A 23371-nucleotide genomic window follows, 5' to 3' on the forward strand; every position below is an offset into this window, starting at 1 on the left:
TCATGGCCTAAGAGCCAGGCTATGACACCTGAAAATGACAGTGACTATATAGTGTCAGAGTACTAATGATGCCATAAGCTCTAACGTACTCATAATTGCTGTTGCCTACTGACATAAAATGCATCGCTACTGGTGTGCCAGCGTAGGAATGATCCAGCACACTGCCGAATGCAGAGCGATTTATCCGGCGGTGATGGGCTTATTTAGCATTGTGCAAACTCTTTTGGCAACTATTTAAATATAAGGAACTTTCATTTACATGTTAAAGTGGTGCAGTCCAGGTTTAGTCAGCTACAATACTAAGTGTTGTTTACAAACTAAAACATCAGTAACACATGTTTTGTATTATCAGTGAAGTATGAGTCACTTTACTTGGATGGATGCTTGAATCATGATCATCTCGAAGCCATACTTTGCTGATCACACCTCTGTACCTTTAGTCCAGTTTAATCCTGAATGTGGGTCTTTCTCTTGAAATTGAGTATTCTAACCTGCAAGTATCAAGTACCCATGCTGAAAGATATCCTGGTCCTGAGTTTCATCCACTAATTCGTGTGGATGGTGTGAAAATTTAGCAGTTCAGTTTGCGCGGGGTGTAGTCAGTCGTTCAAGCTGAGCGATTTCAAGCTGAAGGTGTTCAGTTTATAGCCACAGTAAAAGTTTTCTTTTGTTTTCTAAGTATTCTGCTCAACATTAAGTTTGAGTGTGTGTGCGTGTGACTCATTGCAGTACCAATGGGGGATTCTGCTCAGTCCTCATGAGGTCTTCATAGATCTCTCCACCTGCGTAGTCTTCCTCCAGCCCGTAGACAGCTGCGTACAAGTCGTCCTCATCCTCAGGGGCATTTTCACTGACGAACAAACACCACGAGACACACACACACACACACACAGACACACACACACACACACACACACACATACAAACGCAGTAACTCAAAAATGTGTTGACTAGCAGTCACAAACTACTGAGCAGCAGGGCAGCAATTTGTGGATAACGTAAATGCACATATGTTAAATGCAGTGAAAAATGTAATAAATGTGTCGTTATAAAGATAACAGAATGCTACACTAAGAGTCAAGTCATCAAGGCTGACATTTTCCTCACATCCATTAACTACTAATAGCTGTGTGTATCAGAGACTGAAAGGCATAAACCACCAACTCAGAGAAAACAAGACTCTTTTGTGACACGAAAATAACACAAATACCTCGTAATACAGATAGTATCTGTTCTGTATATTCTATACATCGCCGTTTTTTCCCTTATCTATCAGTCAACCTGTCAACAGCACCCATCCAGAGTCTTGGGTGTGGGTGGTGTGCAAGCACTCAGCAACTACATGCAGAATTACTCATCTGTTCCCTCTGACGGTAACAGAGAAACAGAGCCAAGTCTTTTACCAAAACATGTGGGTGTTCGGACCCCTGGAGAGCATGGATGATGAGCAGACTTGGTTCTGCTACTGAGCAAAATAATCATGTTCTATCAACACCACTAACGGGCCTGCAGAGACGAGCCTCATACATACTCAATCAAGTCTTCCAGATTGTTGTAAATGTCCTCATCTTTCAGGCTCTCCTCGGTAGGGAACGGCCTGGAGATGACAGAGAAGCAGAGAGAGGCTCAGTGTTCCACAGAAAAATCACTATGGAGAGGCTATAATTGATGAGTGACTTAAGGCGGGAAACTCACTTTATTGATGTATTTATGATGCGAAAACGTATTCAAATATCTAGAACAGCCTAAATTGCTTTTGTATGGCAGAAAAATGACAGAAATCAGTCACAACTCGTTTCGAGGTTGGATGCAGGTGCAGTGGATGCAGACAAAAGAATATTAAAGATGCCAAATAAAAACATTCGGATGAAAAAGGAAGCTCCGTATAATGCAAACATTTAATACTTTAATCAAATTTGTTCTCATACGTGTCGCGTTTTGCGTGTCATGTATTTAATATTTGCTGTTAATTTTTCCTATAAGCAGTTTAAAAAGAAAAAAAATCAAAAGGCCCTTTTCTGGTGCAGAGGTAAGACATGAAGGAAGCTAATGTGGCCACAATATTGAGGAAGTAGGGTTTAAGGGAAGGTGGAGTGGGTTGGAGGGCTTATTTTCTAAAAGGTGTTAAATGTGTGCGCACAGTATGAAGCGTCTGAAATCCCAGACTGTTTGGAATGATTTTAATAGTGGGTGACTTACTTGAATCCTCCTTGCTGTGCAATTGTTGTGTGAGAGAGCTTGGATAGAGTGTCCATAACCTGGTGAGAAAAAAACAGGGTGTGGTAATGAATGTTTTTGCAGGCCCCAGAGAGACGGAGGCTTAGAGACGAGCGCAGATTTAAGCATATAGTGCTATACTTCAAATGCACCGTGTTCACTATTTGAGTTCTCGGATGATGACGCTCACAAGTCCTGAACACGGGAATCTTTACCATTTCTTAAAGACATCCCATGATGCCAACACGGCAAGAGTCAGCCACTTTTCTAAAATGCAGCAACAACCACTGCAATTACCCCAGCGAATATCTTGAAATATCTTACTTACCACCAACACCTTTGCAAACACTCAGCAAGAAAACTAGCTTAGCAGCCATTTAGCAACCACCCTACTAGAGCCAATAATCACCCATGTAACTACCAGTTTATTCTCACCACCAAGTGTTTGTTTCCCCACCAATGTTGGGGTAATGTTGGTAATACATAAATAAATGATAAATAAAACACATAAAAAACTGACTTGACCAGACACATAGGAAACATTTTCGACATCTTTGAAATGTTTCTCCTGCTGGACGCCTAACAAAAGCCGATGTCTCAACAGGTAGCAACACATCAGCTAGCCCTCCGCTGCAAAAATGCAAAATTGCAGCGCCCCTGTGGCTTAGGAGTCAGGATACAACCTTGAACCACAGCGCTGTCTGTTCTTATCCAGCTGGGGACCTCTGCTGCTTCTCTCTCCTTCATTTCCTGTCACCTCTCCACTGTCACTGTCTAATAAGGGCACTAAATGGCCAAAAACTTAGTTTGGTGGGAGCTAATTTGCACACAGCAAGCAAGCAACAACAGATTCCTCTACCAAGATTCAACAGCCAAGAATTTGGCTGTTTTTCAGACCATTCACAAATTCAGTGACACCTTAGCAAACACTGAGAAACCAACTAGTTTATGGTTGGCAAACCATTAAGCAATCCATCAGCACCCCAAATATGTGTCCCAGCCATGACATAAGACATAAAACAACATATTCCTTTACAACGGTAAACTACCAAGGATGTGACTCAATTTCAGACAATTTGAGAACTCAGCATTTGCCATGGTGCTAACAAAATACTACAACCTGAGTAAAAACCAGCGGAGAAACACATGCAACCGTACTGAGCTCCTTCAACACCTAAATCCTCTTTGTTATACAGCAGTGGTGTATGTGTCTGCTGTGTTTTCCTTTTCTTTTTTTATCATTTACATTTGCAAACATTAAATTAAATTGTAAATGTTCAATCTGTTTGACAAAGCTTGACTTAATTATGATAGCGCCACCAAGTAAAATTCAGATTGAAGTTAAGAGACGGACAGCAGAACAACAGACTGCGAGAGAAAGACGAGCATGGTCTGCAGGAAATGGTCATGCAACCTCAGACTCTCACAAGATGCTCGCGGTTATATCCACGAGGGTGTGGTACTGATGTGTCACAAAAAGAAAAGGGGACTAAAAAGGGTTGTTCGTTAAAAAAGTCCACCTCCACGTGTAAATACGGATTTTCACTGTATGTGATAATCATCATTAGTTGTGTCTTTATGAGCCTGAACGATTGCTTCAAAATGACCTGAACATCACTTGGGTCAGATACAAGATCATCAACGAGCAGATCAACCACAGGATGATCTACTCGTTCTGGTCGACGTCTGGACAAACAGAACCGACAGTTTAAATGGTGCAGTCAGCAGCTGCAACAGGAGAAATAAGGAAATGAAACATGATGTGTGTTCGATGAGGATAACATGATAGAAAGTGGCCAAAGTAAAATTGATGATGTTTACAATGCAACGTGTATTTTCTGTCAAACAAACGCGGCACGTGTGTTCATTTCATGCCTCACACTTGATAATGTCCTCGGCTTCACTTCAATTTATTGTGTTCTCAGGATTTAGATTTGCAGGCATGGTTTTAAAAAAAAAGATAGTTGATGGGGTTAGGTTAAAAAGCCCTTCTGTCTGCAGTTTACTGCCTCTTCCTGTGTGAATGAGTGCTGTGGCTTTGGCTGAACCCAGGTGTGCATGTGACTCAAAAGAGTCCTGTTTGTAGTGTGAGAGACGAGCTTTAAAACTGCAAAAGACCTTTGCATCTCCGCGAGGCATTAACAACAGTCTTTCCAGAAGATTTTCGCCTTTTGAGTGAGAATTTTTCAGATTTCAAATGTGGCGTCGTGTACCGTGCAGCCCTGATATCTAGCTGTGTATCATTAATTCCACAGCTAGACGCTCAAAACACACTGTGGTCCTGAAGGTCAGTAGATTCAAGATGATGAAATGCTTTTAATTAATCAGCATCAGAATCTCCCCTGGTTTTGGCTTTATATAATATATAATATAATATAATAATAATATAATATAATATAATAAACTACAAAAAAAAATACATGAATGATTAGATTCATGTGGCATTTTTGCAACCTTGACACTATCGGTGTGAATGTAATTCTCAGTTGTGACACATACATCACAGCTGATTTACGTTAGTGATAGCCGATCAGTACTGTGGGGGTCTTTTTAACACATGTAGTAAGAATAACTTAAGACCAAGGATATCAGTCCTTCAAGAGAGGGGAGGGGTCGGTTAAATATGCTGGGCAAATGTCTTAAAAACAAGTGGTTCCCACACCTGACCTGTCTGATGATATGACACTGTTTAAACCACATGTGACTTGAGAAGCAAAGCCACAAGCTGAGCTGAAGTCCAACCACCGTAGAGAGTTTGGCCTATTTACAAGGTAATCTAAATTCCCAGAACGCCAAAGGAGAGCTCAGGCTCATGTTATTTTTCTTACCTAAGTGATATACAGTACACACATACACACAATAACAATAAAATAACACCAGTCTCACTATTAAGAATATCAAACGCACAGCAAGGTTAGCAATTTACAGCAAGGTATTTTGTTTGTTCAGGATAGAGATTGTTCACATGATCAAACAAACGAGATATAACTCATAGTTGGGAAGATTTAGAGAACACGTGGATTTCGTTACTTGGACGGAGCCGGGCTAGTTGTTTTCCTCTGGTTTCCAGTGTTTATGCTAAGCTAAGCCAAGCTAATCACCTTCCAGTTGCAGCTTCATATTGACCAAACAGACATGACAGTTTTCTCTGTCTTCTCATCTCACGCTTATTTACCAGAGACTGTATTTACCATGGACATCTGACTGTCGCCATCTTGGCCGTGCCTGACTGGTTACTGTAAGCTGACTACCAGTTAGCAGCTAGCTGTCTCTTAAAGTGGCTGCACCCTTAATCATAGTTACCGTAGAATAATTTAAACAAGTGAGCAATGTATAGATTTAAGCCTGTACACCTCTCATGAATAGGCACATTAGCTATAGAGACCATAACTTCTTTTTGTAACAGGCTGTTTATTTCTTCTGTGAAGCTGGGTTATGTTTATATGGGGCTCAGCGATGCCAGATGGAAAATCTTCAACTACCAGGCTGGAGCCTTAAATTACTCATATTTCGGGAGGAAATTATCGACCACAAGTCATAACCACAAGCGTAAAATGGGTGTCAATGTGTCATAAGACAGAACTTCGTGTTTAAATGCATTTTTGGGACGCTTACAAATCTACCCCCTTCGTATTTTCTTCAAGCGAGCTGAGGTGGCTCTGATGTGTTAAAGGTGATGTCTTTAAGTCCACCTGTCTCGCAGTGTTTTTAATAGCGTTCTAATACAACAATCCTGTTAATATGTTGCCTGAAAAGGTCAAGAGTTAAGGATTTGAGCCACACTAATTAAGTCAATAACCAGCCCCACTCATGAGTGCATCACGAGAGCCTACACCAAGCCTGATTGACTTGAAAGATACCAACTGCTTATATCAGCTCATAATGTAGTCTAGTTGCTAATTATAATTAGTTTTTTTGGCCCCTTAAAGAAGAAAACAAACTAAAAATGCCCCTCTCTGCTCACTTAAATTTGCTTTTACAGACGAGTCTGACATCATTTTATGTTGAAGGATGAAATAAACACACTCCTCCTTGCCTCTTCCCTTCATCTCTCTGGCTTGGAGGCTGCATGCAGTCAGCGTGGCTGCCCGGGGTGAAGCCTGTAGTAACTCAGCAGAGGGGATGTAGGTTAGAGAGCTCTCATTAGATATTCAGTGGACTAATGCTCCGTCTACGGGCAGAGTTGGCACAACTCAACCCAAGTGGATTAGACTGGCTGAGATTTGAGATGTTCTCTTTTTTGATGTTTTTCTGTGAAATAAGGAAAGAGATTGAGCATTTTCTTGTTCATCTGTACATCACTTCCTGGAGCCAGTCCAATCCAATCGCTGTAACCTGCACACACCCATATCTTTAACTAACGGTGGGAAGAAAAAGTAATGATGCAACGCAATCTCCCCCCCTCCGGAAGCTTGTCTGTTAAACGGACAACCCTTGAACATGACCGAGATTATGCGGCCCATGGCTTGAGATGTACTGTACATATTTGCAGGCAGCACCTCCCCTGTAGGATTATCAGCAGCCAGATTAACTGGAAGCTTCTTTAGAGCGCAACACACTGAACTGAAAGAAAAGAGAGTCTGTGTGGAGAAACTGCACGCACGGCTCAACATGCATCGCCTCAGACTAATAGGGGGAACCAGGGACCACTGTTTACTATCTGCTGGGAAGTGAATTAACAGTTCTAATCACGTATAATATGCCTGATTTAAGGTGCACCTTTTGCCTGGAGAGCATTTTCTTTGATTAAAATTCACTCACATATAAGCGCAACACACCTCGAGTTCGCAAAGCGAATCCGATAATGTGTAAATAATTTAAAATAAATTCGATATCTTCTCTGGCAAAATATTTGAATTGATAAAAAAGAATTTAAGAGACTTAATCTTTAAATGTACTGAATCACAAAATAGGTATATTCAGCACAGAATGGTTGAAAGATAAATAAATAGAATGCACTTGGCTAAGGAAATGTTGGAGTAAGGCCGGTCAGCTCGAGTGTGCTTCCTTTCTTCGGTGGAGTTAAATCAAGCTCCTGCGAGCCGCTGAGTACTGTAGCTGGGAGGAGTGCACTACAAACCCACTGACCTGGTAACTCTGTGTACACACTACTAAAACCAGTTCCCACAATAGAGCAGCAATAAAAAAAAAAAAAAAAAAAGTGGTCGACCAATCCGTGCAGGAGTGCACCGGGAAAATGCAAGAGCAGGCGACAGCAGACAGATATGGAACGCTCTTAAACTCACGCTCACTCATACGTGCCGTGCCTCCATCAGAGCGGTGCACAAGCAGATGTATTATCGGTTTTCTACAGTGTTCACATGCAGCTTGTCAACACAGTGACGCAGTGACACACTTAACGCTTCTAGCTGTGTTTTGACTTTCCACACAATATCAGTGGTTACATGTTAGTAATTACATTTACTCAAGTAGAATTTTGAGGGTTAGGGTTAGGATTTTGAGGTTACTTGAGTATTTCAGTTCATTTTGGGGGCAAATGTTGTACTGTTTCTCCACTCCATTTATCTGACAGCTGTAGTTACTATTTACTTTGCATATTCATGGAATTGAATGTAATAAACTAATAAATTATGATGCATTATCATCGATATAGCTACCCAGCAGTCGGCGAATTTGGCTCCACCTTTAATGGCTGCGACTTCAAAAGTGATCCAGCAATATATATACATACATATAAGTCTGAAATAAGTCATTCTGCAAAATTAGTATTTTTACTTTTGGTACTTAAGGCATATGTTGTTAATATTTGTGAATGTATTGGAATGCAGGACTTTTATTTATATTAAAAAAAACTGTTATTACATCGTGGTATTGGGAATTTTACTTGCAGCTACGAACCAAATATCTGCTGTCTTCTGTGCATATTTCCCTTTTTATACACCGTTGTTCGACTTTCTCGGTGTAACGTTTTGGGTAATACAACAATCATTTGAAAACCATGATGCAGTTCTGATGTTTGTGTATCTTGCTCTACACTCTTGTTTCTGACCATAACGTGCCCAATGAAGAAACACTGTAAAAAGCGGCTTGCAAAGGTGTAACATCCTGACGAACTTTAAGACTTTCCTTAATCATTTCTACTAGAGAAGAAGCAGAAAAGGACAGAAGAGAAGATATTTAACCCTTTTTTTCCTAGAGCATCACTCAGACTTGTTTCATCGTGCTGCGACGGATGATCTGATGGATGTGGGTGTTACCTGTCCGAAGTTCCGAACGTCGAACAGATCGAAGGCTTCGAATAAGTCACTTTTCTTCATCGCAAACACCACATTGCAAGACGTCAGGAACGTGCGGATGTTCTTCAAGCACAGGAACTGCAAAGGACAGAAATACTCATCACTTAAGTGTCCACAAATCTCCATGCATGTTTTCAGGTTCTGAATCACGTTAGGGACAATGTGTTTTGTTGTGTGTCTTGTCCCTAGAAACGTAGATAGTTTTAGTGTCTACACACTAGTTTTTTTAATCTTTTGTTGTCGATACCATGTGGTGGATTTCCATATCCATTATATTTATATTATTTACACCAAAGCAGTTTTTTTTTACTAGAATTTACTAGAATTAGATGCAAAATTAAAGTGCCTTCACCCAAAATACAGATGCCCAGAGTCAAGTCAACACACGGAAAAATAAATAAAAGATCATTCTACATTCCTTTACAGCAACACATTTCATTGCAGGGATATTTATGAAAGAAGTCTCTATGATCTGCTGCACTAATTACTGCAATGTGTTTGAATTAACCAGAGCCCAAGTGCCCAAACCTTTGTTCCTCAGTGGGCCAAAACTGAAATTTAATGGTGCACCGTGGGCCAAAAGTAAATACCTAACGTCCTCTATTGATTGGTACTGGGATTCCGATTTCCTTTAACTGAATGACTTCATGTAGAGTACTGTGTTATACTGTGCCACTCTGCCTGCTGTGCTCAGATTATGCAAATTGATGCTACATATTTAAACAGTAAAACAGCATAAAAAATGTATATAGTTTCTTTAATTGTTATTTTCACTAGAAACATCAAAATGAACCTTATCATGGGCCAACTTCGGCCTGCGGCCCCCTCTTTGGGAGGCCCTGATCCAAAGCAACAGTGGCATTATTTCCAGACAAAAATGTTGCTGTTGCATGTGTTAAAAAGAGACGTTTATGTTTTTGACCCCCTGAAAATCTCCCAGGCTTATGTGTCTCCTTCTGTCTGTGTCAGACAGACTTCCGCTGCTGTAAAACTTTCTGTGGGGTAAACTGAGGTAAGCTGAAAAGCCTTGTCTTTTCTTTAAACCTATATTGACAGTATAATGAGAGCACACTGAGCTTGAAGTTGCCTTTATAAAAGTGAAGGTGAACCACACATACACGCACGCACACACACACGCCCACAAACAGGAAACTGAAAATGGAAACCGAAAGTTTTCACGGTGCGAAATAAAACCACCAGGCATGTGCTCTGGGTGTCACTTCCTAATAGGATCCGTGTCTCCGAGGGAAGAGTGCAAACAACTTTCATGAAGACGGGCCTTCTCATAGTTACGGTGATTGGGTTCAGGGTCGGGCTCTGAGTCGAGCTCGGCCCCCAAAGTCAAGTCTTCTGACAGTGAAGAACTTTACCGGCGTAAAGTGCACGTTATTAAGTAATGACTAAACCGGAGAAAGCGTGTGCGATCACTTGCAGTAAAAAACAGAGCTGTGACAAGCTTCTTGAGAATAGATAGGCTCCTTTTTATCACACCGGCTCATCGTGGAGACGCCTGTAATCACTCCACCGCCCCCTGGGGCCTGTTTGTTTGCAGAGGAAGTGCAAGAGGGCTATGTACCACCACTCGCTTCGTACTGCTGATAGTGCACAAAGCTCTGGTGCATATTCACGTTCTTTACATACTTTGAGAATAGAGGGATTCAGGGATGGAACACATAATCAGCAAAAGCACAGGTGTTCTTGGTCCAGTACGTTTAAGATGATCATAAGAGCGGTTTCTTGGTCTAGTGTTTTTATTTTGTGACTTTTGACGTTATTCCTTATCTTGCTTGTGCTCATATATTTAATGAAGTTGAGCAGCACAGATCTGAAAGATTGAAAGATGAAGTCATGAAAGATTTTCGCTGATATAGTTGCCCCCTTGCTTTCTCTATGACAGCAACAAAAGCAAAAATGCAGAGTATCGTATTTATTAACCGTACATGAGACTTTTACTGTCACACTTTCTGGTCCAACATCCATTTTGATCATTTTTTTTTTATTTTCAATTTTTTTTTAATAGCACTCATGGGCACATTTTCACTACCCACTGAATCCTCATCCTCCAGTCCATTATACCTTCGTGCCCTTGCTTCCATTTCCAAGATCGCGGGTCAGCAGGGCACAATGAAAGGGCCATTTAAAATCTGGAGCCCGCTGACACACATGCCTCTCTCAACCATACTGGGATGGCCTACAGCTGCAGGCCTTGGCTACCCATTGTTCGGCACATTACCCCGTGAGTTTGCTTTCACTGTCTGTCAAGAATATAAAAGATGAGTGCACTGACAAGGGAGCATACGCAAGGCAGAGCGCAGTCTCCCCAGCCAGGAAACTGTTTATTTATTTATTTATTTATTTATTTATTTATTTATGGTAGAAATCTGCATTTGTTTATGGCAGTTTAGGTCAAATTTACAGCTTGTTTCTTTGATTTAATCATTTTTAGAGAACCTGTGGTGATGGCTATTTTTAGATCTACTTATAATAAGCTTTTTTATGTGTGCACGTGCGTCATATAACCTTTACTAGGAATATCTAATTTTACCGTAATAGGTTAAGCAATAAGGTTGGAATCAAACATGCTCAGAGACTTGGCGAGATGATGCGTCTGTCACACACTGCACTTCTGAGAAAGGCCTGATAAAGATCTAATCACCTGTGTCGTCGCCTGAATGAAATGGGCGCACAGGAAGTCTTGTTGTTATGGTGACAAATTACACACAAAAAATGAAAATAACTGGCAAGTGTTTCTTTTGTCAGAGTTTGTCTGCATCTAAATTAGACATGTTGCTATAAATGTCTGTCTCTCTGATGTCAAGTGAAATGCGCCTCTCACCACATGAAGTTCACACATTTTCTTTGGTTTTAACTACACCTACCATTGAGATTAAACAAAAACTAAGTGTATCTATGAGTGTTGATATATTAGGAAATAAATGTTCTAATTTTTGTAGCTTTTACTTTTCTGAAGCATTTTCTTTTTTTAAATGATAAAGTTCCCTCTTGGTTAACTATGCGCGTAAGGCTTCATACTCAGCAGACTACAAATTTCTCCACACACAGTAAAAGTTCCCTGACTAATGGGGTGGATCAAAGCCAGGATTTTATCAGGGCTCTCCAGTGGCAGAGAGAAGAATTATGGGTAAAGCGAGGTCAAGCCCTGGACCAGTCCTTTGGGCTGGGGGACATTACTTTGCTTACTCAAAACCTGGCTGGTTTTAAGATTTTAGATTTGAAAGAAAAACACATGACATGTAGGAAAACCAACTGCAGTTGACCAGTCCAGAAGAAGCAAACAGATGAAGACTGGTCCGTGCCAGGGTGTAATCTCCTCTCCTTCTGAGGTCACCCCTGTGGCGTTATTTTCAAAAAAAAAAAATGTTTACAGAGACACTATCGGGAGATAGAGGATGTGCTGGTCTCAGCTTCTGCAGACTGCTTGAAATATGAAAATGGACTTGTGTATCCAGATTAGAGCTGTTACCTGCAGGGGGGATTAAAGCAGGCTAATGTTGTGGTGTGTTTAAAGACCTCATATCGACCTGCTTTGTTTAATTTGTCATTTCTTGAAAAAGCACTTGCCAGTTTGTTTGTGCATACCAGAACACTCTCCACTGCCAGCCTTCACAAGAGGTGAAGATGATCTACTTTCTTCCACTAGCAGCAGCAACACAACTCTGCACCACCTGATCATCAACTACTGACCTCTGCCTTGTCTTGTGTTGACATCTGACTAAACGTTCTCCACCGTTACATGCTTTTTAAAATCCCATTCATGACACTTGGACGGCATCATTTGCGGTCAAACTGCACAAACTGCAACAACCACAGGTTGCCCTGGGAGAGAGTAGAAGTGATCGGTGTACCTGTGACATCTGCGGCCTCAGATTGATCTCCTTCAGGTTGATGGTGTGGGGTTTCAGGTTGTTGAGCAGCTGGCAGAGCAGCACCCCGTCCCGCAGGGTTTGCGCCAGGTCGAACACCTGCGCGGTGTCCGCAGTCACCCGGTGGTTCGAGGGCAGCACGTTGCAGCTGATGAGCCACATCGCGCATTGCCTCCAGTACTCCATGTTGTGGAAGCAGCAGGTTGAAGCCAGATATATAGACTGAATACAAAACTTATTCCCTATGTTGAGCCTGTGGCCGGCATGTTCGCTGCGCTCTGCGCCGTCCGTCAGCCTGGTCCGGACTCCAGCGTCGCCTCTGGATGGAGGGCGGAGAGAGCCGCTGCAGCTTTATGAGCGCGCCTGCACAGCTTGGGACGGCTGCGTGAAACCCCCTCTGGCTGTGTCAACTTCCCCTTCCTCCTCCTTCTGTCATATTTCCACAGAGGTGGTCGCAAAGAGTTTGACAACAGCTTTTTAACGTCCCATTCAATCTTGAATCGAGTTTCTACACCTGCAGAATTTATCACAGCAAATCCTGCAAAACATCATGTGTATTGAGAGGCTGACAGTCTGTTGGATCAACGCTGATTATTTCTGAGTTTGTTTCTTGTTTTTTTGTTTTTGTTTTTCTCATGTGCGCCACCATGTTCATGCATGAGTGTGTTTGATTTAATGAATATAGCTTTGACATAGTTTTTAAAATTCATGAATGGAGCTCAAGCTGTTTCAGCAGGTAAAATGATCATTCAATACAGTGTGTGAATAATGGCTTATTTAAAAAAATAAAATAAAATAAAATACAGAGCTGCCTATCTACATAATCAATTCATATGTCAATTGTTAAATATATAAAATCGGGGAGGCCATAGAAAAGGTCCATCACATGTTTTCTGAGCCCACAATGGCATCTTCAAATCACTTCTATTGTCTGACCAACAATCCATAACCCAAGTAAATTCATTCAATTAATATCAACATGAAAGCAGAAATGCTTTAACAAGCACATATTTGACCATTTGCTTGATAAATGGCTTAAGTGACCAATTAAGAATTGAAGTTGTATGCAATCCTCAACAGCCAACATCATGATTCATTATTCACACACAGTCTGTATCTATTTATTCTAAAGGGAACTGTGTCTGCCTCAGAGTAATCATTTCCCTCACAGCCTCCTTCTCTCAGCCGACATTCCATGTGGATTATTTGACAGGTGACTGTAATCTGAGTTCTTTGTGGTGTGCCGGGCAGCTGAGATCATAATGTTTCAGTATTGTACTCACAAGTTAACCTACATAGAGAAGAATCGGGAGACCCAACCGCCGCAGAGAGGAGGACAAACCTCCCGCCGTGGGATTTACTGTAGATCACTGTCATTATACCCATGACATAAACACAGGAAGGAAGCCGAGGGATCCCATCTTGCTTTACCCCGAGTGAGAGAGAGACAGATGTTTCCTCAGAATATACACGGGCCCATACATTCGAACTTGTATGAGAGTAAGTAGGTTAAAGTGGAAAACGCGTTCTCTTAATCATCAAATGCAAAAAATAATCACTGTAATACAATGCAAATGTTCACCCGATAGCAGAGTATCAGACAGATGGATCAAATGACTTTCAAACTCTGCAGGGCATTTTAGCCACATTCATCTCGCTAGTTTTTGGTTTCATGGCATACAAGCCTGCTGTTTTATGTGTCCAGTGTCATTGCTCTCATAAACTGTGTTTACAGCAGCAAACAGGCATCTGTTCTTAAAAACTGTACTGTGTGCAACCTGGCCGGTCAAACACAGTTAGAGAGCAGCTAATAAACACATGATGCCTGATGTTTACCTCAGGAGTGTGTGGAGACCAAAAAGGAGCTTAAAGCTGAGTCAATGTTTAAGTTATCCAGGTGAGCAGATACACAACTTGTCACAAATGCTGACATTGTTCTGTATTTACTAGTGGGCTACAACAGCTTTAAATGTCAGTGTTGTCCTTACAGCTTGTTGCTGCCCCCATGTGGCCCAAAAAATCTATTAATTCAGGTGTTCAAAGCAAGTACAGCTTTATTGCTTAATCCTGTGGCCCTGTTTTGAGGAAGACAAGAACGACTCAGTGTCAAAATCTAGCTTTAATACCACCATTACTGAGTTTTGTATGACAGCGCATTATGCCAGTTAAAGAAAAAAGAACATAAAAACTAAGCTTGATGAAAAATCTTTTAATTATAAGATAAAGAGCCAGAATTACGAGATAAAAAGAAACAAAAGATGTAAGATGTAAGATGTAATGTATCTCACAAAATGTAATTCATACTTTTGACTTTATATCATCATTTCAACCTTTTGACTTAACTTTAACTATGACCATAGCTTTGAATTTTTATCTGATAAGTATGACTTACCATTGGAATTTATAACCTGTTTTTAAAATTTGCTTTTTCTTGAACTGGCTTCCATAAGGTTTTGTGCTAATATGTTATATATTCATAAATAACTGTACACATTTCTTGAATGGGAAGAGGGTCCCAGTAGTTCACATCTTCTATGTGAAATTTTTTTAAAGTTAACTCAGACTTTAACCCAAACTAAAGTTAATTGTTGAGTGATATGGTTTATTATTATTATTATCATTATCATTATCATTATTATTATTATTATTATTATTATTATTATCATTATTATTATGATTAGTATTAGTATTATTATTATTAGTATTAGTATTATTATTATCACCATCATCATCATCATCATGCCTCTCGTTCCTCCTGTGTAAACTTCCGGAAGAAGAAAAAAGAAGCGAGCACGACACCGGAAATGAGAGAAAAAAAAAGAAGCTGAACCGTCAAAACATAAACAGAGCAGTCAACCTTGTGTGAACGCAGCTCGCTCGCTCTCTTCAAACCTACTCTTTAACAAACAAACAAGACAGCTTTATGCACGCTTTCCTCATGTCGTGTGTTCACCTCCAGAGAATTCCCAGTCGAGGCACTTAGCTCACTTGCTAAGCAGCGAGGTGGAGAAAATAAATCTGCAGTAAAGATTAGGACTGAACTAAGAAGTACGCCTCGTCGGGCCTTCGAGTAGAGGTAACGCTAGCTGTGCTAGCTAGCCACTACAGGCTACGCTAGCTGTTTGCTTGCTCGCTTCTTTTTTTTTGACAGCCAGCTGTTGGGTCGTGAAGCAGGACTGACAGCGGCTTCTTTAGTTTCGAGATGTGTTAGCCGCACGCAGCGCTGTAGTTAGCATTAGCTCAGGTTAATAACAGTGGCAGGTGGTCGAGCTGTGCAAAGGACAATACACTAATAACATCTCAAATGCAGAGTCGGGCATTAGACAGGCCCGTGAGACAGCTAGCATCGAGTTTGTTTGTTTATGTCGTTGCGTGTAGCGGTTGGTAGGTGGTGAAATTAGCCTGGCCGTTAGTTTGAAGGCTACGGAGCTAACAGGTAACTTGTGTCACACGGTGCGACGGCAGGTACCAACAGTTCAGCGAGTGCAAGCAGTCATGTCCTGTGTATTTGTGCGCAATAACAGTTTACTCCTTTTAATATGAAGCCGCTTGTTTGTTAATACTCGATATAAGTACTGTTTCTGTGTGTGACACCCAAAGGTTCTCCCTCGGGTCGACGCAGGACAAAGGACACAGAATGGCTGAAGCTGATGGCAAATCCACTGTGCTTAACGGTAAAGGATCAGTGCCAGAAAGTTACTATTTATACTGACCATAACTGTTCGAGCTGCCTTTCTCTCTGCAACGCTGAAAGCTAACTGGAGGACGTGTTTGCTTTTCCACTAGGTGGTTCTGAAGATAAAGAGCCTGGAGAGGATCAACACGAGGATGGGGGTGCCTCTGGAAGCAAAGAAGGACAAAGACAGTCTTCCTCTCAGGATGGTAACCACATCTTGCAGTCATTGAAAACCTCACGCTGGAAATAATTGTCAGAATAGTTGAATATGCACTTGAATATATTTTAATTATCTTCACATTTTTATCTTTACGGCTGTTCTCATCAATGTTTGAGTTTAATTTTTTTGAAATTTGTAATACAGCAGTTGCACAGCTTTTGTCGAATCTCCCAATGAGACTCTAATGTCTTAACCTTTTCCTCCAAACCTCTGGCTCTCTCTATTCCTGTAGCTCCCAAAGAAACAGGAGAGGTGTCTGGAGACAAGCCTATGCCAGATGTGGAAGGAGAGACGGGGGCAAACAGAGAGGGAGAGGAGGAGGAAGACACAGACAGCATGGATGGCAGCGGTCTGTACTCTCTGACTGAGGATGGTGAAAGAGAGAGCGAGGGAGGCAGACGGGAGAGAGCAAAAGATAAAGATGGTGGGAAAAGGGCTGCCAGAAAGAGGAATAGACCTGGCGGCGGCACCAACCACTCCACAAGCTCGGACGACGATGACGATGAGGACGAGGACGAGGAGCAGAAAGATGACGAAGAAGATGACGATGATGACGCCATGGAGGCATGGCTGTTAGCGGAGCTTCGTGACCTGAGCCGCCCGGTGTGGCGGGCTGTACCCTCACTGCGCTCCAGGGAGATCGGCAGGGAGTCGCACCAGTTTGTGAGGCGTGTGTGTGGAGCCCGCGGTCTTGTGCAGAGGCTGGAGCTCCAGGGCCGCCTGGAGAGACACACAGGCTGCGTCAACACGTTGCACTTCAATCCCTCAGGCACACGCCTGGCCTCAGGCAGCGATGACCTGCGAGTGGTGATCTGGGACTGGGCTGTCCGCCGTGCAGAGCTGGAGTTCGACAGCGGCCACAAGAGCAATGTATTTCAGGTAAGACAAAACTACAATGTTATGCTTAACATTGGATTATGAGATTGAGTACAACTTCAATTATTAATTGATTAGTTTTCAACCATTGGCAAGTATATTGATGATTGATCTTGAAATCCTGCTTCTTCAAATGTGAATATTTTGTTTTCTCCATGTCTCTTTCATGACAGTAAACTCAGTATCTTTGGGTTGTGGTTAAATAAGATATTTGAAGACATCATAATGGGCTTTGGGAAACACTGAGCAACATTTTCACCATTCTCTGATGTTTTAAAGACCCAACAATTAATTGATTAATTGAGAAATGACAGACAAAGTAATATAATCGTGATCTGCAGTCCTAGACAAAAGTTGATTAATGGTCAGATGAATTTGACCAGAGGCAAAGATATTTTAACACCATTAGGGATAGTGATTAATTCACTTTAATCTGAATGTGCACAGGCAAAGTTCCTGCCTCACAGTGGGGACTCCACCTTGGCCATGTGTGCTCGCGATGGTCAGATCAGAGTGGCTGAGCTCTCTGCAACACAGCGCTGCAAGAACACCAAGCGGGTAGCACAGCACAAAGGGGCAGCACACAAGGTGAGTGTTAACGCTGAATGTGTGAACGTAAATGTTGAGATATTTGTGCCAGCTCTGATCTATTTAAAATGCTGATAAACTGGTGATTAGATGTGTGTTTTTTCTTCCTACTTTTGTTCTAGCTGGCTCTCGAGCCAGATTCCCCATGCTCCTTTCTGTCTGCCGGAGAGGATGCCGTTGTGTTTGGTATTGATCTGCGTCTAGACCGTCCCGCCAAGTAAGTGATATCAGTACTCAAGTTTACCAAGTGTAAATATAGTGAGGAATTGGATTTCTTAACTGGACGGCTTGTGCAATAGCTGTGCAAAATATCATAGACCACAAGAGGTATTGATACAACTCTGTCCTTTTTTTAGCTCATAGCTTATAATGTCGTTGCACAAATGTCCTGTCTTGGAGTCGTTCCTCTTTGCCAGATCTGACAATGATTTTTCAAAACCTTTCCCCTTGCTTGAGCTAATACCCGTTGTTCCTTGTGTCTCCTTACGTTTATGTTTCAGTAAACTGGTGGTTGTGAAGGAGGGTGATAAAAAAGTGGGACTCTACACCATCTTTGTCAACCCAGCAAAGACACAACACTTTGCTGTGGGAGGACGAGATCAGTATGTGAGGTATGGACCAGGTTGTAGTCCTCTTGCTGATTGTTTCACTTACAATGCAAATAGAAAATGGCTGTAAGGCTGCTCTTAATTTTTTTTCCCTTTTTCCTTTTTGTCACTGCAACCCTGTTCAGGATCTACGACCAGAGGAAGATTAATGAGAACGATAACAATGGCGTGCTGAAAAAGTTCTGTCCTTCACATCTGGTATCCAGCGAGTCCAAAACCAACATAACCTGCCTTGTTTATAGTCACGATGGCACAGGTAAAAAGAAAAAAAACTTGCAGTTTGGAAACTGTCAATTTAAATGTCCTAAAAAAACAGTTATCTTACACAACATAAGCATGACTTATTTCCTTGTTCTGTAATCCTGTTTCATGATAATATTGGAATTTAGTTTGATTATCTTTACCTAATTTCTCATTCTCCAATTAAAATGTTGAATTAAAACAGTGAGCCCTTTCACTTGAGTCATTGTTTTAGAACTTCTGCCATTCTAAAGCCTCGCTGATGCAACCACTGTGTAATATCAATGACGCTGGAGAAACGTTGAGAACGACGTCTGATTTGACTGAATAAAACGCCTGCGATCACATCTTTTCATGTGGCATCTTATGTGCTAGTTACAGGAAGTTTATGATCTGTATTTCTGAGATCAACAACTTGGCTGCGCTTTTCTGCATCATTGCTGTCCTTTTTTAAAGGGAAATTAAACAAATGGCCATCTGACCTCTTTTGTGTGTGCAGAGCTCCTGGCCAGTTACAATGATGAGGACATCTACCTGTTTGACTCCAACCACAGCGACGGGGCTGACTACCGCAGGAGATACAAGGGACACCGCAATAATGCTACAGGTGTTACAGCGATCATTTATTACAGCAATAAAGTAGTGCCCTTTGGATCTACACACAGATAAAAAATCAAACTTATCAGCTGTAGTCGAACCAACCATACGTGATGACTGATTGTTCTTGCTGGTGAGATTTGGCTGATGAAAACACGGAGGTAATTCTTCCTGAGCAATACACACAGGGCTGTAAGTAGACTGAAACAGCATCATCCTCCCTAACCTCGACCTCTTTCTTACAGTGAAGGGGGTGAACTTCTATGGGCCGTGCAGTGAGTTCGTGGTCAGTGGAAGCGATTGCGGACACATCTACCTGTGGGACAAATATTCCGCTCGCATTGTCCAGTTTATGGAGGGAGACAGAGGAGGAGTGGTGAGTCAGAGAGGGAGGATGATATAAGTTCAGTTCAGTGATGACTTAGGAAACACTCTGGTGGTTGGTAGTGTTCCCTCTGTAATCTCTTTGTCTTAGTGGCGATTATCTAGTATTTATTTTCAGCTGCAGCAAGGAACTACATTTAGTATTTTATGTGATTAAAAAAATGCACTGGTTTCAGTAAATTTAGTGTTTTGTATATGTTCTATTAATGTAGCGTTTTGTTGCTGAGGCCTCCATCCCAAGAATATTCTCTGTAAAACATCCCTCATCTTCATTTGTTTTCTCTACCCTTAACAACTACAGGTGAACTGTTTGGAGCCACATCCCCACCTGCCGGGTATGGCCACCAGTGGGCTGGACCACGACATCAAACTGTGGGCCCCCACAGCCGAAAACCCCACAGGACTCAAGGGCCTTAAAGAGGTGATTTTTTTTTTTTTGCTCCATCTTATCCATTTTTAATTTTTTATATGTTTGGCCTTCTGTTGGTTGTAGTTACATTTTAACCCACCCTTTTATTGAGAGACAGGGATGCACTGACACCACAGAAAACAGTTTTAAAACATAGTCTGGTGGTCTGACAGATGCCTATCAAACCCAGTTTAACTTGTTTATCTAAACCACTTATTTTGAAGTGAAAATGAAAGTGGATGTTACCAACTGTGCATTCTACCTGTCTATTGCAACAGTGTTAAACCAAATAGTTTTATTAAATTCGCCTATGTTATAACTGTCTATGTTTAACAAATAATGGAGAGACTTCAGGGTGTTCTTGAGGTTGTAAAACCTTTGTAATGAGAGGTAAAGAAGCTCATACCAGCAACATGTTTGCAGTATGTGCATGTTCTTCTTCCCCACAATCAGACCTGTAGTAGTAAACAATTCGGGGTGTTTTGTCAAGGTGATGAAGAAAAACAAGCGGGAGCGGGATGAGGACAGCGTGCGCCATGGCGACCAGTACGACACCCAGCTGCTGTGGTTCCTGATGAGACACATGAGGAACAGACGGCCTCCAAGGGTGAGCTCTCAAACACTTGAGAAGCATTGGCTTTGTTCCTGGGAGTAGAGTGAAAATGTTGTCTTTATCTACTGGGCGGCAAGGCAGAATAAAGGTGCAGCAGTCCCACTTGGAATAGGGATATGTTTACTAATGACATAAACATGACAATTTGTTATCACTCTGGTTGTCTGAAGATGGCGTGTCTTGAAAGAAATGTAGTGAAATCTGTACTTTTTTTTCCTTGAAAATGGAGAAGTGGAATTTCTAATGAAGGACCATGCTGGCAAGATGTTTGCAGACTATTTCATCACAAAAATAGTGTCATCCTTTTCTTTCTCCATTCTTCTCTTCTCGGTACAGGCCCGCCGTGAGGGTGCAGAGCCAGACACAGATGAGTCCTGGAGCTCTCCAGATTCCTCTGATGAAGAGGAAGGAGGTCCAGACCATGTCCAGTGCATGTCCTCCTGAGCAACACACACACACACACACACACACACACACACACACACACATGCATACACACTTTATTGCCCTTGAATTGATGCACATAGGCAAGCACTATTGACACACTGGCACACTCAAACACTTACGAGCCACAGACTTGTTTTTTCTTTTAGTTTTTTTTTTGACACACATACAAACTCAAACAGATAAACACACACATATACTTAAACATAGTTTTGAAGCAGAGTGACAGAGATGCTTAACGCCTGGTTTCCCAGCATTTGTGAGTGTGCAAATGGTGCGACTACAGACTGCGTACACACTTCCAGAATCCTGATTTTTGAGAATTGTACAGAGAGGTTTAGCGAGTGCTTTACATCCCTATAAACCACTCGGAGGCCCTTGCTTGTCCATACATAATCTAATATGCTCTGCCTAACCCTCAGAACTACGTACTGTGCGTGTATGGCAACAAGCACCTCCTCTTTAAGCGCCCTGTAGGAAGCTATACATCACCAGCACACAACCTCCCCCTCTCTCTTAGTAACACACCTCTTGCTCTGGAGCTTTCTGTGCTGAAGAACGAGGGGTTCAGCAGAGAGGACGGGTGTAGAACGGTTCCCTCAAACTCATCCCCTAAATGTGACTTCCTTTAAGATTTGAACTCGTGGAGGGGAAACCCTGGTGGCCCCTCGCTGTATCGCCACAGTCTCATACTCATTTCTGGCCCTGAGATTGTGCAGCTAGTTGCATTTTTCTCTCCGAGGACTACTAAAATCCCTTACATGCTGCATCAACCTACATGCTGCCCCTCGGCTACCCCCCCTCCTCCTCCCTCGGTCAAACCCCCCCCCCCCCCCCCGACTGCTGAGTGCACTTTGAATCAGGGATGCTTTAGTTTGAGACACAGACAAATTGTGCACTGCGTATGTGGTTTTTCAGGGGGAAAGTGCTGTTGTCTCGTCTTGGAAAACCCACAGTGAAGTTTAGTTTAATTCTTATAATTTTTTTAGTGTTTGGGGGAGTTTGCACTTGAGCATTTTTCGACAGAGGAGGAGTTTCTTTTGCTTCCACCAGCCTGTCCTGTTCCTTCCTCTTCTTCCTTCCTCTACTTTTCACCCTGACACCCATCTTTGAATGGGAAAACTTCAGTTCACCTCTCATGAAAACACAGAGGAGGATGGTGATCAGCATGTGCATATAAGGACTGATGCTGGGCTCTGTTGGGGAACTGCGCAATTTTATTTTTGAGAAGCCAGAACCGACCTGGATCAAACCAGAGTTCAAAAGACTGCCCATGTGCCAATGAAGATTGGACTCATAAAGGACTCCACTCATTCATGTGGTTCCTTTTTAAAATCTGTCTGTGATGCTGACAGTCTCGGATCACTTGCGGGCTAAACATTTTCAGTTTATTTGAACCAGGTCATATGTTGGCAGCCAGAGCACCACTCGTGGGGCAACTTCTGTTTGTGCTGTCCGAACACTGGCTCAAAGAGGAGGACAGAGGGAGCGGTAGGGTCAATATGCTTGCCAGTCATTTGTTGTGTGAGAGCGATAAAGTCCAGCTTTTCTCATTTTCTATGAGAACTCTAGTTAGTTGAATTTATATGTACATATATAAATATATATTAAAACTGTAAAAAAAAAAAAAAAAATCAACTTTAGCAAATGCTGTTTGACTTCCAAAAAAAAAAAAAAGATGTCAAAACATTTGATTGGTATTGATGCAGAGTTTATATTCTATATGAGGACAAAGTACTTTTAAATCCAGAGAAAAAAAAACAATGTCGACTTGGGGCACCACTTTTGTTCAGTTTTCCCTTTTATGAATGACATGTCTCTGTTATGAACAGAACCGCTATCAAGTATTCAAGTTTAAGTATTAAAGTTTTTGATTCTCTTTCTTGTTCCAGAAGAAACAAAATGTATTTCCTTTCTAGATCATAATCCATCATTTGAGACCGTTGTATTCAGATTTTCCCACTGGTTATTTTTGGCATCTTGTATACATAATAAGGCTTTTGATGAACAATTTCTTTTCCACCACTGCCTAATACTGCGTTCCACCAGGTCAGTTGGAAACATGTACGATTCGTGCAATAAACAAAAGGACAGTGCATTTGATGTTCTTGTCATTCTATGGTGTTCTTGTGTGTATTCTTTCATTTATTGATTGACATTTGGGGCCATGAAGGGTCCTGTTCTTTGTCCGAGATGTTTGTCACCATTTTTCTCAAAGCTTTTTGTAACAGAAAAGTAATTCACATCTTTTTGTGAAAGGGACAAGTGGACAAGAAGTTGCAAGCAACCTCCTGCACACTAACTTGCAGCACACATTTCTGGCAACATTTCGTTAATAGAATTTGCCTGATGGAGGTC

At 41.7% G+C, this 23371-nt stretch overlaps 2 protein-coding genes across 6 annotated transcripts in view; one reads left to right on the plus strand and one right to left on the minus strand.

Moving 5' to 3' along the window:
* LOC119011648 (guanine nucleotide exchange factor VAV3-like) overlaps positions 1–12793 on the minus strand; it is a 48670-nt gene extending 35877 nt beyond the window's left edge. For 2 of the 4 annotated variants that reach the window (XM_037084956.1, XM_037084958.1), the window contains exons 1-5: positions 12341–12792; positions 8436–8552; positions 2200–2258; positions 1532–1597; positions 733–850 (exon numbers count right to left, since the gene is read on the minus strand). In XM_037084956.1, the coding sequence (XP_036940851.1) occupies positions 733–850; positions 1532–1597; positions 2200–2258; positions 8436–8552; positions 12341–12544 (564 nt within the window). In that variant the 5' untranslated portion in view covers positions 12545–12792. Of the gene's footprint in view, positions 1–732; positions 851–1531; positions 1598–2199; positions 2259–8435; positions 8553–12340 lie in introns of all 4 variants that reach the window. The other 2 variants (XM_037084955.1, XM_037084957.1) reach the window with 2 other exon arrangements.
* Positions 12794–15159: 2366 nt separating this feature from the next.
* On the plus strand, positions 15160–23130 carry dcaf8 (DDB1 and CUL4 associated factor 8). Of its 2 annotated transcripts, none has more exons than XM_037084479.1 (13): positions 15160–15434; positions 15959–16032; positions 16145–16240; positions 16487–17133; positions 17578–17718; positions 17841–17935; positions 18219–18329; positions 18452–18582; positions 19066–19173; positions 19409–19539; positions 19849–19968; positions 20447–20563; positions 20906–23130. In XM_037084479.1, exons 2-13 carry the CDS (start codon positions 15996–15998, stop codon positions 21011–21013), a joined length of 1842 nt encoding a protein of 613 aa, XP_036940374.1. In that variant the 5' UTR covers positions 15160–15434; positions 15959–15995; the 3' UTR covers positions 21014–23130. The 2 variants fall into 2 exon arrangements, with proteins under 2 accessions (XP_036940374.1, XP_036940375.1); XM_037084480.1 differs by lacking the exon at positions 15160–15434 and adding an exon at positions 15480–15794.
* The last annotated feature ends 241 nt before the right edge of the window (positions 23131–23371 follow it).

This window comes from Acanthopagrus latus, chromosome 21 (genome assembly GCF_904848185.1).
Source record: "Acanthopagrus latus isolate v.2019 chromosome 21, fAcaLat1.1, whole genome shotgun sequence".
NCBI classification, from domain to species: Eukaryota; Metazoa; Chordata; class Actinopteri; order Spariformes; family Sparidae; genus Acanthopagrus; species Acanthopagrus latus.

Coding starts and splice junctions, on each gene's coding strand:
- dcaf8 (XM_037084479.1), top strand. CDS start 15,996: ATGGCTGAAGCTGATGGCAAATCCACTGTGCTTAACG. Junction 16,033..16,144: donor CAAATCCACTGTGCTTAACG/GTAAAGGATCAG, acceptor CTTTTCCACTAG/GTGGTTCTGAAGATAAAGAG. Junction 19,540..19,848: donor AGGGAGACAGAGGAGGAGTG/GTGAGTCAGAGA, acceptor TAACAACTACAG/GTGAACTGTTTGGAGCCACA.